Raw genomic sequence first — 15,935 nt, 5'->3', positions numbered from 1 at the left:
TGAGCCATCGATCTGTTTCGGTGCACGATACTTATAGGGGAGCAATTCTGCGTTGTTTGAATAATTATGAAAATAAATAGAACTTTTATCGAAAACTCTACCTTCAGGTGACGATAACGTAGTTTGGACATGATGGGAAAACGAACTAAACAGCCTCATTCCATTCTTTGCTTTCTATCTAACTACAGTTTGCTCCAAGAGGGGCAGGGGGAGGGGGACTGGGTCTTGGAAGGAAATTCATCAGTAAAAAATAAACTTTTTTCAGAGAGGTTCTGAAACTTTATTTTGAAAATTGTTTTACGAATCACGCACATTTCAAAATAATCACGCGTCTCAATGATACCTGGATTGACGAATCACGTTGTATTAGCAGTTTCAGAGTTGGAGAAATGGGTATCTTGAAGTGCTTTGAGTACAGGACGCTCCGACTAACAAAAATTCAATAAAGGAGCTTTTTTTTCTTCCGGACTTTATTTTCACCTATGTAAGCTTATAATGAATGATTCTCGTTGTGTTGCAACATCTATAAGTGAACCAAAAAATTTTTTTTATTAAGTTAAAACAATAGGCCCCTTTTATACCTCGCTGTACTTTTGCTATTAGTCGCAAACAAATTAATATTTCAGTTTTTTGATTACAGAAGAACAACTTGTGCTATGATGTGACTTGATTCACGACTCAATTGTTTCTTCCATTTGTTTATAACAACACTTGCTAGTTCTGCAGTGTCGAACGAAATTCCCTCCAGCAACTTTTCCTGACAACAGAGTTTTCTTCCTAGATAACCTTTATGTCAGGACTTTCTCTTTTGGGGTACCTGTGGTATTACTGTGATACTTTGAGGTCAGTGGTTGTGTCATACAAACAAGATGGCGGCTGATACAGCTGTGGTTGTTGGTTCGTATTTAAACGACAATAACAAGACAGATAAGCACATTTTTACACTCTTAAAATGCGTAAAAGAAAACCAGTGTCTTCTAGAATACGTAAGTGTGCAAAGTTTTAACGTCTTAACTTGTTAACTTTCATGAAGGCTTAACCACGTGGGCAAACTGCAAGCATATTTTTTTCTACAAATTTAGCTTATTGTATCTTTGTTGAGCTAAAATGATTTTACTTGGCTTGAGAAAAAATAGTAGATAAAAAATGTTATAAGACGCTCATTCTATTGCTATCCTTTGTTTTACATTGACTATTTAGTCACTACAACTTTGTTTCAACGGGCGAGTCAAAGAACACTGTGAAATATATTTTGCTAATTAAGATTAAGCAAAAATACTGCATTTCATTCCAATCTTCTTAAAATATAACCCATGAACATGATTACTTTACAAGTTTTCCAAATAAGTTTTGCACTTTTTAGCTCAATATTTCTAAAGGGATACATAATTTGTTGACAGGAGTGTAGTAAGGATTGGACTGCAAAAGCAAACAGCTTTTTAAATTCAAAGACAGAAAGGTAGGCAGAGGGCATATTTATGACTATGTGTGTCTTACAAGGTCTTGGATTTTATGCATTTGGAGCACTTGTAATAAGACTCCCATTGGATCATCCCCCCACCCCTCCCCTTCTCTATCCTACACATCAGCCTTTGGCTTCCCCTTTCCCATTTAAACAAAAAACACTCCCCATGTGAACTCCATTATCTATGATACCAGATAGGAGTGAATGTATACCCTATTTTACCCCACAACATGGGTGTCATTAAGCACCTCTACAGTTGTATATTCTTTTACACATTTTCAATGGATTTTTTGAGTGACATTTTTGGCTATTATTAAGATAACTATCACCTGATTAGCTCAGTTGGTGAGAACATTGGTCTGTTGTGTGTGAGGTCGTGGTTCAAGCCTCGGCTGGGCCATCACTCAGGGTTGTAAAAAAAACAGCGGAGAAGGTGTTGCTAATTACTGCAAATGGTTAAACTTTCTAGTTGCTCAGATGTCCATGTTAATGGCAGTCCTGTCCTTAATTAACTATGGATGTTAAAAGAGGACCACAAGTTTATTAGTTGAAAAATTGCTGTGTCATCCTCAAACTTTGTATCTCTTCTATAGATAAAGTTGATTCAATATTCAATTTTAATGATTTGCTGTTGTTGTAAGATGGCTAGGTATCAGCTTACTGGCAACCATTATACCACAGTGTGACACGGAGACTTTTACAATTAACTGTATAACATGGATAAAAGCTATAGTGCAGGCTATCCAGGTAAGGCTGTGTTAAAAGTGCTAGTTGCTATGATATAAGCTTACAATCATCTTAACTTTGCGAACCAGAAAATAATTCACTCAGTGATGAAAAAAAAAAACTAGGCAAGAACTTAAAGTTGTTATAATGATTGGCAAACTAAGTCATCACAATTCTAATGTTTGTAAACACCAAAAATGCTAATTTTATTAAACTACAGGCTGTAGTTGACTTTGGTTATTAAAGACATTGTACAGACATTTAAAAAAAAATTAATATCATCTAATAAAGTTTGATAAGTAAAATACAGGGATTCTCAACTGATTTTATATATTAATAGTGTAGTTTCAGAAAATATCCATACCTCACCCATGGAGGAACAAAATTACAGAATTTGTATGGAGGAATTTTTAGAAGTTCCTGGGGGTAGGGGGGTCCTTTTACAAATTCCGTCCATGGTGGGGCATGGATATTTTCTGGAACTACACATTATGACATTAATCACAACTTGTTATTTAGTTGTACCTTATTTATTCCAGTCTTCTTCAGCTTCATCAAGTTTGATTCAATGTTCTGTGAGGGTTATGGATGATTTGATGAAATATGCTATACAGGTATTTATTTACCATATGTCTTGTATTATTGCATTCCCTAATGGTTAAGACACAGTGTCAGGGCAAACAAATAACAGCTGGTCAGTTGCTGATCATGATGACAGACCAAATTATTTTTAGCTTGGTCATACCTTATTTCTGACTCAATGTTACTGGTCAAAATAACACTGAGGCAAAGCAAGCATTTTACTTCACAAGACATTGTGTATTCTTATGATCAAATTTATAGAGATAATAAAATTCAAACGTTATTTTGGAAAGCAAAAAGCCCCTTTAAAATCATTTTTCAGTCATGGTTTTTGTTGATTCTAACATATTCCTTTTTCTAGTTTCCAGATATATCAAGAACGATTGCAAATTCTGTCATGCCATCATTGATCTCAGCACTTTTATCTCGAAAAGACAAGGTACATTATATACAATGTATATATTGGGTAATTGTAATATCTAGAACTTGCACTAAATCCAATTCTTGTGTTCAAAACAAAAGCCATGCCCCATATTGTGGACGTCAGAAAGGGGTGTGTCATAGAAGGAGATGAGCGAAGGTGGTGTATCTGCACCCTGAACACTCCCCAGTCAGGCACTTGGTTCTTGCATTAAAAATAGATCTATTTTCATTGTTTTACCCCCAGATAGAGACTTACAAGTAGTATTTGCAAGGGGAACTTATACTTTATAGAAACAATACCTTGTACTCTGTCAGGCTTGCACTCAACGTTGTGTGGAATATGCATTTTTATTGTTTAAATTGTGCCATCTTCAAGTTACCTTCTTGATATTTTTGAAGGTTTTGATGTCAATGATAATTTGAACCTATTACTGACCAGCCTAGATAGTATATAAAAAGCTATAAAATTACTGACTCTGTGCCAATCCATTTACTTTTGCAGGATGTTGATAGTATATTATCTGGTATTTGTACATGTGTAAGGTATATGCCAGGACCTGTAGCACCGTTCAAGGTAAGAGGTACCGACATAATGGTTGATGCATCCATATTAATACATGTACACTCTCAGCTATGTATTGATAAACAGAAATATTTTTTTAAAAATTTTGGTTATGTTTGGGTTAGATTGCTTGTGACCCTGCTCAGCAATGCAACTCGGGGGTTCAATTCCGAAGTTGAATGTTGTATGTGAAGACAGAGTCTATTGTTGGTTCTCTCTTTTGCTTTAAGGGGTTTTCTCTGGGTTTTCTAGTTTCTATCCCTCCATAAAAATCAACTTCTATTGTAAATTCCAATTTGATCATGTAACGAGGGTCACAGGTTTGTCAGCCACTTGCCATTAAGTGCTACCCTTGTAAAACATGGACTTTTTGTTATTTTGTTTAGTTTGTTTGTTCATTTTTTCTTGTATCACATATTTATTAACTAGGTTCAAATAGAGAGCTACATTATTCCTTGTCTGGATTCCTGGAACACAAAAATTAGAAAGGTAATTGATAATAATGTTAACAGGGCAGTAGTTCTTCATAAAAATAACTACATGTAAATGTTTCTTTGTCATACATGTTAGAGCTTGGCAAACAAGGGTGCTTTTCCTCCTTCTAGGAAATGTAACGTGCTAAATTCCAATTTGATCTGTCAGTTTGTGTTTCATTAGTTAACAGTCAGGGATCAGAGAATGCTCTGGTAAATGAGAAAAATTCTTGAAAACTCAATGAAACCCCTGCTTTGATCAGCCCCAAGGTTGTTTAAGGATTTGATAAAATTTGATGGAGCTTCATTCCTATAAAGTTCGCATTATGGGATACAGTACTTTGCACCCCATTTTTTTTAATGAAACCCCTGCTTTGATCAGCCCAAGGTCGTTTCAGGATTTGGTAAAATTTGATGGAGCTTCATTCCTATAAAGTTTGCATTATGTGATACACTGTACAGTACTTTGCACCACATTTTATTTTTGTTCATGAATGACTACTTTATTTTTTTGTTTTCATAGAATACTTGCCAGTGTTTTGCTCTTCTTGCTGGCTGCAGCAGCAATACAACATCAACTGACAAATACAAAACCAACTGGGAGTGCCAGTGGAATAGAGTTTTAGCCACAATAAACCATGCTTTGAATAATCTGTATGCGAATGTTGAAATGTCAAACAACCCACTAAATGGTAAGTTGAACATTATATCACTAGTTACTGTTACATAAGTACAGCCTGGAAATATTTATTAAATACAAAGTATTTTTAAAAAAAAAAAGAGCAAAACATTTATTGGTGCTGCAAGAAGCTGCAGGCAATTTTTGAGAACGATGCCAGAGCAGATCCAGAGCTTACAATATTACAATAACTGATCTATGACTTTACAAAGGGGTTGGTCAACATTGTTTAGGTCCCCCCCCCCCCTACTATCCCTAAATCAACCACTGTTTGTTCTTAAATAGTATGTTCACAGATCAAAAAGGGGGACTATGTATGGCTCTCTGGGTAAGACTAGTCGGCCAGTCACCTCCATTTGGGGTTTTTAAAAACATGAATAAAGAAAAATGTAAAATCTAAAGAGGAAGCTGTATCTAAATACTGCAGGCTTTCTTGGTGACAGTCATTCCAACCTCAATTCAACATGGATCCATATTCCATTACGTAATCAATGATGATGAAATGTTATTTGATAAAATTAAGAACTTTTTTATCATATACATGTAATCTATAACTATAAATGGATTTTATATGAATAGATACCTTGCTTGGAAAGACAGAGACATTGGCAGTGAGTGATATAACTGATGCAGAACCTGAGAGAACCAACGTATTGACTGCCAGACTGATCTCACTGTTGGATTGTCTCAACATCATGACAAGGTATGATACCAAATACACAAGCTTTCTTTTGGTTTACTTATGATAATGACTTAGATCAGCCCAGAGGTTGTTTCAGAATCTGTGAATGAGCTGTGCCCTGACTTGGATCAGCCCAGAAGTTGTTTCAGAATCTGTGAATTAGCTGTGCCCTGACTTTTGTCAGCCCAGAGGTTGCTTCAGCATTCAAAAACAAAAATTGTTAAAGGCTCTTCATCACTGTAATCATTACCATGTACGGGTCTATCATTATCATATACATTGATGTTATTTTGTCTTTCAGAGAGGGAACTCATAGAATTTCCATGATACCAATAGAAGATACTCTTCTACTAGTTGAACGAATTGTTGCAGTTAATGGCAATATGCTTGTAAGAATACTAATTGTAATTAATGGCCAATGCTAACCCTGATTTCTCATGTGAGCATTTGTCTGAAAGTCATTCAAAGTGCTTAATTAATTTAATGCAACAATTTTTACTAATTTCTAAACATATTGACTTTCAGAAAAGTGTGTCAGTTGATGTAGTTCTTTTAAAGACCTGCTTATCTGTCATACATGAGAGTGCTATAAGACTGCTTAACTCCTTATTACAAAGGTAGGCATCAGTATACCTAGGTTGTTGGTAAAAAAATAAGGCTAGTGATCCTATATCTGTACTACAATATTCTATTATTTACCAATAATTATTAATGTTTTTAAGATGCAGAAGTCTTCTCTTGCCAAACAACCACCAGATATCGAATGTGCTGATAAGAGAACTGTCCTGGACATTAAATGACAAGTCTCAAGATAAAAGACATGATGGACACAAACCTTACAGGTATATCATTTGTTTTTGTTGATGATTTTTTTGTTGTTGATTTCTGTAATTGATGTTTTTGTTGATGAGGTTGTTGTAGTTGTCGTTGTTGGTGATGATGCTGTTGTTAACATTATGGGAATTAAGCAGAGGCAGAACTACAGGGGGAGGGGATGGATGTAGGGGGGTATGAACCCCCATCCATCCCTCCAGGTGAGCTGACATTAACTGCATTATTGATGCTGAACTAGTGATCCTCCTTTTCATAAATAGTGCACCCCATCCTAAAAAAATCTTGGATGCACCCCAGCTAAGGGGAGGGGGGTAGTAGTGCAGTGGCATTTGTCTTTCACTTCTGGGTTCTGGGGTTTGAAACAGGTCCGGACTTAGCATACCATGACGTGAGAGTTTGTTGAGTCTGTTGGTCCCTTGATTCAATATTTTTCTCTACGCTCTCTGGTTTTCCTGATGGGTGAGTAAGCCATGTCCTGAATTTGATCAGCCCTGAGGTTGTTTCAAAGTCTCAAATTTAAGGTTACTTTCTTGCTGCTTAGCAAAACTTACAGCTAGGATGGCCACATCAAAAACCAAGCATTGATTCTATAATTGTTTTCAGTAATCTTCGATGCATTTTGTTCAAGTGTTTCATCAACTGGTGCCATCTGAAGGCCAGCATCAGTACAGATATTATAAAGAAGGTTATTCTTAATATCTTGACTGACATCAGACCACAGACCAAACAAACTAAGGTACTCTTTAGTCCTGCATATTGAATTAATATTATGCCTTTATTGGTTCCTATTGAGATGTTAGAATCCTAAATTTAGGCTTGGATCCTTTTCTGTAAACATGTGTTAAACCTGTGACAAATCTAGGGGAGGGATGTAGGGAATATGCACCCCCAGGCCCCCCTCCCTAGATGAGCTGATACCTAGAAGTTGTTATTGTACTTGATCATTTAAGTAGTGTACCTCATCCTAAAAACATCCTGGTTGAAAATAGCATAAGATTTCTTTTCTTTTATTCATTTGTTTGTTTTTATAGCTTATGAATCCAGATGACCATAAACAGCCAAAATCTTCCAATAAGGTATGATGTAAAGTGGTTATTAGTGTAATGACTACAAGTTGCTCGAAGATGAATGTACATTATCACAAGCTCTTTCCAAAAGCACAATGCCATAATGGTATATGATTGGTAGTTATAAATGCATGCATTAATTGCGCCATGCATGGATTAGTTGGATGGAAAAAATAGTTTGAACAAACCCCCCCCCCCCCCCCCCTCTTCACCTTTGTAGAAGTACAAAATAATGTTTAGCGCTTTTATATTTTTTTCAAGAAATGGTATAACTAAGATTGGTAGAAAAACGAACCTCCCCTTGTCTACCTTGAATGCCTATTATTTTGATACCTCCAACTTTGTGTTTAGGCAAAAAAACGAAAGCTTCAAGAAATGGAACAGCTAAGCACAAGTATGTTGTCATGGAGATACATCTATTTGTAGATAGTATAGGATAGTATAGGATGACTGATACATATTTTAATATTATAGTTACAAATCTTTTTACACCATGTTGAAGTTTCCTACTCATTCACTTGACAGATATTATATTTTTAAGTGACCAGCCCCTGATAAAATAGCTATTTATAGGCTTGTGTGATGCCAATCAAGGTGTTTCCAGGACAACTGTGTATTTTTAAATGCTGATATATGTTTTCTGTTTTTATTGACAGGTCAAAAGAAAGAGAACCCTATCCACAATCTGTGTGTCTGTCATGCTGCACTATCTGGTCTGTAGGCACTTTTAATGTCCACAAATGTAACATGATCATAATTAATTTCCCTTTTTTTTTCCATTCAGCTCTATATGCAATTTTAATGAATGGTGTGGCCAACCTCACCAAAGACTTATATCAGGTTTGATTTCTTTGACAACTGATTTGACAATCAATATGAACCATGAAATTAGAGCCTACATGTAGTCAAAAGATAATACCACTACTATCGAGACCTTACCAACACCTTACCAACCACTTACTGACGCCTTACTGACACCTGACCAACCACTGAGTGACACCTTACCAACCACTTACTGACACCTTACTGTCACCTTACCAACCACTTACTGACACCTTACTGTCACCTTACCAACCACTTACTGACACCTTACTGTCACCTTACCAACCACTTACTGACACCTTACTGTCACCTTACCAACCACTTACTAACACCTTACTGTCACCTTACCAACCACTTACTGACACCTTACTGTCACCTTACCAACCACTTACTGACACCTTACTGTCACCTTACCAACCACTTACTGACACCTTACTTTCACCTTACCAACCACTTACTGACACCTTACTGTCACCTTACCAACCACTTACTGACACCTTACTATCACCTTACCAACTACTTACTGACACCTTACTATCACCTTACCAACTACTTACTGACACCTTAATGACACCTTCCCAACCACTTGCTGACACCTTAAAACCACATAATTAATACACCTTAGCAACACCTTACCAACGACTTACTGACACCTTAAAACCACATAATTAATACACCTTAGCAACACCTTACCAACGACTTACTGACACCTTACTGACACCTTACCAACCACTTACCAGACCTTATTAAGCATTAACCAACTACTTACAACACCTTACCATTTATTATAAAGATGGGTATTGGTGACACTGGGAGTAGTTTTTGTCTGGTAGTCATTACTTTACACATGGTTCTATTCATGTCACAGGAGATACAAGGGGTGTTGCTAAACCTTATTCTGCAATGTCAAGTATCTGTACCTGGAAGAATGCCATCACCTTATTCCGATGCAGACTGTCGTAAATCTCTTTATCAGTGTCTGCTGGCATGCGTCGTAGCTTGTCCACCACAAGCACCTTCTTCCATTCAGTGTGCCATAAGATGCTGTACAAGGGGCTTACAAGATATGCACCCCAAGGTAACTGTTTAATTAGGACAGGCATCTACACTCACAATTAATTACTTCCCCCAAACGTTTTCTGTAAGTACTCCAAACCATAGGCAAGTTCACACATTTACCCCGCTGCTACACTCACTTGTAAGATATTGTCTCACCCATGCAATATCCTCTATATGTTTACTTATGCGGTATAGGATGTACAATACCTAGCAAGGATACCATTTTAAAAAGGGTCTTGAATCTTGATTATCAATCTGGCCATTACAGGTTTGTTTGATACAAATAACATCATTAATAAATATTATTGATTATTGTTACTAGGTGTCAAGCTACTGCCGAGAAGCATTAACTATATTGACTGCCATTATACACCCTTTAGTACCTTCTCTTGAGAGTGCAACACAGTTTGTTATGCTTCCAACAAACAGCAAAACATGTGTAGTCCAAGATAACGATAAACACCAAGAAACTAATGCCCTATCTGCTGAAACATCTGTGGTTAACCAGAATGGCTCAGAAGTACCAGCTCATGATGGCAGTAGGTTGTTAGAGGGCACAGTTTTGGACGTGCCAGTAGGTGTATGTGAAAGTATGCAGGCATCATCCAATACCTACACAAAAACCCAACCTAGAGAGAATGAAGAATTGCAGATCAACACTGATTTTAATACAGATATTCAACAAATTAATATATTTAGAAGCACTCTTTCAAACCAAGATCCAATGGACACAAGAGAATCGATAAACACACAAGCCATTGAATGCACAAAACACTCAGATCTTTATTCCTCTTCAAAACATCAGTCAAAATCTGATGTATTAACCAAAGACAATGTGGATATTGCTGCTTCTGGGGCATCAAAAAGTGATGTTTTTGAGTCAGATTTGCAAGAAGACACCAACATCAGCCTACCATTGACAGATACTTTAGATGCTGAAAGCATTGAGATGAGTCCGGCTAAAATGCAGAAGCTTGGTGCAGGGAAACATATTGTCGTGCGAAAAGATGAAGAGAGACATGAGGGAAAGACTAGTATTGGGAATGCTAAGACAGATGAGGTATGATATTAAAGAATGATGTATTTTTGAAATCATTAATAGTTTCAACAAGGTTGAAGAGGTTCTTTTAATCAATCAAAACATATTAGTTCAGTATTTTTATTAATGTTTAGTAACCATATTACAAATACAAGACTTTTCGGATCAGATTTTCATGTCTTCAAAGCAAAACAACTCAAAAACGGTTTGATAGAATCTCTAGTTTTGGATATGTTTTTTCTCTATAGATTTAAAAAGCTATAGGCAAAAATATATAAAATAAAGTTTTGCAATGCCGAACTTTTGTTAGAAGTTTTTTCATTATTTTTAAGAATTCTTAATTACATAACTGTCTTGTTCATTGAGTGCACTTCTAATGATCCTGTGATTCTGTTATAACTGCTTTAAAACCACTCAAGTTTGGCATTGACACTGACCAATATTCCTTTTTTTTCTTCAGGATATGGGTGATGTAGATGAAATGCTTGCCACATTTGTGAATACTTCTCCTGATTCAGACAGTGACTAATATGACCATTCCATAAACCTTAGATTTTATTTTTATTTGCCAAACAATCAGTGCTAGATTTCAGTTTAAAAAAAGATCCATTTGGAACAAGACTTTGAGATTAAAGGCCCTGTTACACAGTCAAAATTTGTCTACAATGGCGTTGTGAGACAAGTTTAATGTGGTTTGAAAGTTTCAAGAAAAGTGTTACACCTCATAATTTCTTCCCGAGACTTCGCAAATAAGCTTTGGTTGCATGAGTAGAAAGCAGTTCTGTGTGTAAATTTCATAAAACTCTCCTGAAATGCTGTGGCACACACCTTTTAGTGTAGAATGTAGAATGTTAATAAGGAAAAAAAGGCATGTGATGGTAGGTTTTCAGTAGGATGTTAGCAAAATAATAATAGCTTGGTAGATGGTGTATTAATAGTCAGCGTGTGGAAATGTTGATCTACAGTTTATCAAACTGAAATCCAGTCTTACCTTTATCACTTAATTTTTTTTATTCTTAAAAGCTATATCTAAAAACAATAAAAAACATATAATTTTGTGTCTCGTTAATCAAGTCTATACTATCCCACAGTAAATCTAAAAAAATATAGAACTATAAAAATATAAACTTAAAAACACAAGACAATATAGTTAAAATTAAAGCAAGTGTTATATCAGTAGTTAAGAAAGGAATTATCAATTTAAAAATAAAAACTCAAGCATGTAATCACTATATAAAACACAGCTATGAAGATGTGCTTGTACACGAGTCCTTTCTCAACAAGTATCCATCCACACTTCCCTTTTTTCTTTCAAGTTGTTGTTCTTGCCGCCTTTCTTTGTCAAACTGTTGTTGTAATTTCATAGCAAAAGCAAAGTCCTCATCTTCTTGCTTGTGCTTCAATTCTAATTCTTTGGCAACACCAGTATTATTGGATCTTGTTTTGGGGATTTTTTGCGAGGAATTTTTATCTTGATCTAGAGATAAGAGGATCAGAATTTAACACTTGATATGCAGCAAAATTATTTATTACGTAATTAGTTGCTACTTATTAGCCATTTTGAGGTTAAGGAAAAAAATGTGTCAAGTTGGTATTTCAGTGCATTGCGGGCACTGTTTTAAGGGACAAAATAGATGCCATCTTGGAGATGGTTAGCATTTGTTCACTTGCCTAAAAGGACATATTGGCTAATAGAATGGAGGCATTTAACCCATGAAATAAAAAATACTAGTCAACGTGTAATAGTCAAATAGATGGCACAAAAGAAAACAATGGAATTTGAGTCTACTAATGTGTATTATTGGTCTAATATCTATTTCATGGGTTTAATGACTTCACTCTAAAATAACAGTAGGCAGTAACACATTAGATTTGTTTTATCGTTGACACTTAAAGGTCCTATTGGCCGACGTGAACAAGTGCTAACCCTGGGAAATATACAAGTCCCCTAAAATAGCCCCACAGTGCACAGCAATAACAACTTGACCCAATTTTTTCCTCATCTTCCTTGGAATGGTTAATACTCTTACACAAGGGTTGCATAGCCCCCTTAGACATGAAAGGGCTAAAGCAAAGCGATTGCCATTATTTGAAATCATCCAGATTCATGCATGAGATTCATACCTGATTTAACTGTGATATAACTATGCTCCACCCCTAATACCCCACTCCCTCCGCTCCCATCCAGAATATGTTGACTCTAAATAGGTGAATGTACAATGGGTCAATTGTTCCTAGTATTTCTTTAACTGACAACTAGAAATCCAATGGATATTCCAACTGAGCAAAATGACAATTGTAGTATGGTTGACACATAAAACATATAACTTGAGGGTCACAATTTTATCAGTTTTCATAGAGTGAAGTCATTAAATCCGTGAAATAGATATTAGACTAATACACTTTAGTAGACCCTAATTCCATTGTTTTCTTTTGTGTCAATTTGATTATTACACATTGACAAGCCTTTTTTATTTCACGGGTTAAATGCCTTAACTCTAACTGTTTAGTGTTTAACCCTCTTGAAATTAAGTCTTATTATTATTATTATCATTATCATAATTATATAGAACGTAACGACAGGTATCGACTCTTTAAACTATTAGATAATAAGTATCACACAATGTATACCTGATTTGCGTACTAACGAAGTGTTCTTTAATCTAATTGTTGGTGAAAACCATCGCTCTAGAGTAGGACTGTTAGATGTTTTAGTCTTGGTCTTGGCTTTAGATGAAGAACCAGCCTGTTTATTACCTACCACCTTTAATGGAGTTGCAACCTTCAGAAAATAAGATATGGAAGCATACTGGTATCAATAAAGGACATCAAAAATGTCCCAAGGAAAACTGGGAGAACCTCGATACAGTAACACACAGTTAATGTTATGTATTCAGAAAATCCATAGCGATATTCACTGTTTACAAACATTGACATCACAAATCTTTTCTCATTCATTTCGACCAGTAAAGCAAAAGATCTCTGTTTCAGTAGCAAATTTCTGGTTGGTATATTGATATCAATAGGTGACTGTCTTTCTAACATCTGTGCACTATGCTATTACTGTGGGCCCTTAAGTAATAATTACTTAATTATTAAAAGAATTATACAGCTTCTCATTAATCCCATATAGGTAACTGTCCAATTATTTTCTTAATTGGACAGGTCTTGTTGATATGGGATTAATTAGGCAGCTATATAATTAATAGGTAATGGGATTTCATCCTCCACAATCAAGAAATAATTAGACTCGAAAAATTCCTCTGACTGCCAAATTGGACTCGGCCTACAGACTCACATAATTTTGTCAGTCCTCGGAATTTTCCTCATCCAAATATTACTTAATTGGACAGCATGGAGTCCTATTACATATACTTATCATAAGCAGGTGATGTTGAGACTAGGCACTGTAAATTCAGTGTTCTCACCTTCATTTCATTTATTTGTTGATGCATTTTTCTAGCAATTTTTTCATCCATCTCTTTTAACTGTTCCTTTTCACCATGAACTTTATTCTCTTCTTCCATTAATTGACGAATAAATTCTTCACTAGCTTTGCATTCTTCTTCTCTAGCCATTTGAATCTGAAATATATTGACATACCCACATCTGTATAATATTTTGTCAGAGACAGACTTATACAAGATGACTTATCTGACTAAAGACAATGAAAAATAAGATTGCAATACCAGGTTGGAAGATCGCAGGTCAAGAGCTTTACCTTTCTCATTTCTTCTTCATATTCACTCCTAATTTCTCCATTTTCAGACAGAACTCTCTTAAATGGTCTGTGACCTACAACAGAAATATTTGAAAAAAAGCCATCATACAACTGGTGTCACATGGTATCATTACTTTTTTAGGATTGAAGTGGCTAATTAATAGCTTTATAATACACTCTAAAAAATTACTCGATTTTGATTGGACAAGAGGAGTACAATTAAATTCCAAATTGTACTCTGTAGAGTCCCAATTACGTTGCTAAGTTTTTTTGAGTGTATTATAAACAAAAATCCCACCACCTTTTTGTACATTTTGGAATTTATAGATACTTTTGATGTTTTGAAAGTTCTGAAATTGAACTTACCTAAAGGCTCATCCAATTTTGATAACTTTCAAAACATCACTCATACCCACAGTATAAAGCTGCGTTCATAACTTATGTCAAAGAGGGGGGGGTAGGTGAAATTGAGGGGGGATTGGGAAAATTTTGGTAGAAAAAAGGGGGGATGAGCAAATTTTTATCAGAAAAATGGGGATCATATTTTTTTGCATGACTTTAAGGGGGGGTGTTAAGAATTATTCTGGACGTTTCAAATTTTCACCTGCCCCCTCCCCCCCCCCCCCCCCCCCACCATACATTATGAACGCAGCCTAAGTTCCGAATTGTACTAGAAGATCATGGCTGCCGGAACCAGCTCCTAACGTACATTCTGCACAAGATAGGAAATGACCAAGAAATGTTCCAAATGTTGCTCCATTGATGTGATACACATGAAGTTCTCATTGTAATACCTCAGATCATATTTATGACTGGGGGAAGGGAGGGTGCAGCATATTTTTTTAAAGATTCCTTTATATTCTTCCCCCCCCTCCCCATGAAAAATCCTAATTTAAAATCTAAATTGTATAGAGTGTTTTCACTCATACAAACATTTCATTTCATACACTTTCTATCCTCCGGGAATTGAACTCTATTTCTAAAAATACTGTGCAGAAAGTTTCTATTGTTTATGGCTGCCTTCTCACGTGAGTGAAAATTGCCAAAAAACGAGAAACAATTCTCGTTAAAAAGCCTTCTCCATATTTAATATCTGAAGCCCTAAGTACTATGTTGAGTGGTAAGCGAAAGCTTGACAGCATGTCACGTTTCCCAGCTGTTTTGTGCTGACACAGATGTCTTCCTTCGTACTTACAAAAATCTTCACCATCATCGTCTATTCCTCTCATTCTCCTCTCGCATTTTTCTGGAAATAGTTTCTGGATAAGTTCCCATCGTTGCTGACATATTAGAGTACCATTTCGAGCTTGTTTACGAGCCCAGCTTGATATTCTAACGCGACATATTGGACATTGAAGGTTCGCTTCTTGGACATTTTGAGTGAAGCAAATCTTGCACAGTTCGTGTTTGCATGGCATTACAACGGGTTCAATAAGTAGCTGAAGACATATTGGACAGATAAAATCCTCGTACGAAGCATCTTCGACAACATCTGATGCATAGTTTTCGTACCGGATTCTTTTTCTCTTAGTTTTTGAGGGTAAAGACGGCTCATCACTTGCCTTTTCCGCCATTGTTCGGCCATTTTGCATAATTATGATTTTGGCGGGAAAATACGACGGCAAAGAAATAACAACTTCATCCCAATTAGGGAAGGGTGCGTAAAACATCCTCACAACCGATTTGGCAATTTCCTTGCCTAATTTTTAATTGTTTCTTTATAATAATTTATATTACAAGTCTTATCACACAAATAAGAATAACAGGATCCTCGAAATCGTAAAAAAAATGAAGATGTTTA

The 15,935-nt window shown here is 35.8% G+C and overlaps 2 protein-coding genes across 2 annotated transcripts; one reads left to right on the top strand and one right to left on the bottom strand.

Annotated features, from left to right (window-relative positions):
* Positions 1-867: 867 nt before the first annotated feature.
* LOC116289977 (proline-, glutamic acid- and leucine-rich protein 1) lies at positions 868-11,471 on the top strand. The gene is made up of 20 exons (XM_031696941.2): positions 868-986; positions 1,401-1,459; positions 2,107-2,212; positions 2,731-2,805; positions 3,135-3,212; positions 3,699-3,770; positions 4,188-4,247; positions 4,755-4,923; positions 5,490-5,613; positions 5,894-5,981; positions 6,118-6,209; positions 6,315-6,434; positions 7,030-7,162; positions 7,458-7,502; positions 7,845-7,887; positions 8,150-8,206; positions 8,278-8,333; positions 9,184-9,393; positions 9,697-10,434; positions 10,874-11,471. Exons 1-20 carry the CDS (start codon positions 870-872, stop codon positions 10,940-10,942), a joined length of 2,511 nt encoding a protein of 836 aa, XP_031552801.2. The 5' UTR covers positions 868-869; the 3' UTR covers positions 10,943-11,471.
* LOC116289978 (E3 ubiquitin-protein ligase RNF168) lies at positions 11,293-15,804 on the bottom strand. Its single transcript, XM_031696942.2, has 5 exons — positions 15,330-15,804; positions 14,135-14,208; positions 13,842-13,997; positions 13,045-13,195; positions 11,293-11,890 (listed from the first exon to the last, which is right to left on the bottom strand). Exons 1-5 carry the CDS (start codon positions 15,802-15,804, stop codon positions 11,658-11,660), a joined length of 1,089 nt encoding a protein of 362 aa, XP_031552802.1. The 3' UTR covers positions 11,293-11,657.
* Positions 15,805-15,935: the final 131 nt, after the last annotated feature.

This window comes from Actinia tenebrosa, unplaced genomic scaffold (genome assembly GCF_029948245.1).
Source record: "Actinia tenebrosa isolate PJP-AT-01 unplaced genomic scaffold, QUT_ActTen_1.0 PGA_scaffold0__85_contigs__length_37466705, whole genome shotgun sequence".
In the NCBI taxonomy this organism is placed as follows: domain Eukaryota; kingdom Metazoa; phylum Cnidaria; class Anthozoa; order Actiniaria; family Actiniidae; genus Actinia; species Actinia tenebrosa.
This window is presented reverse-complemented; position numbering and strand designations above follow the sequence as displayed.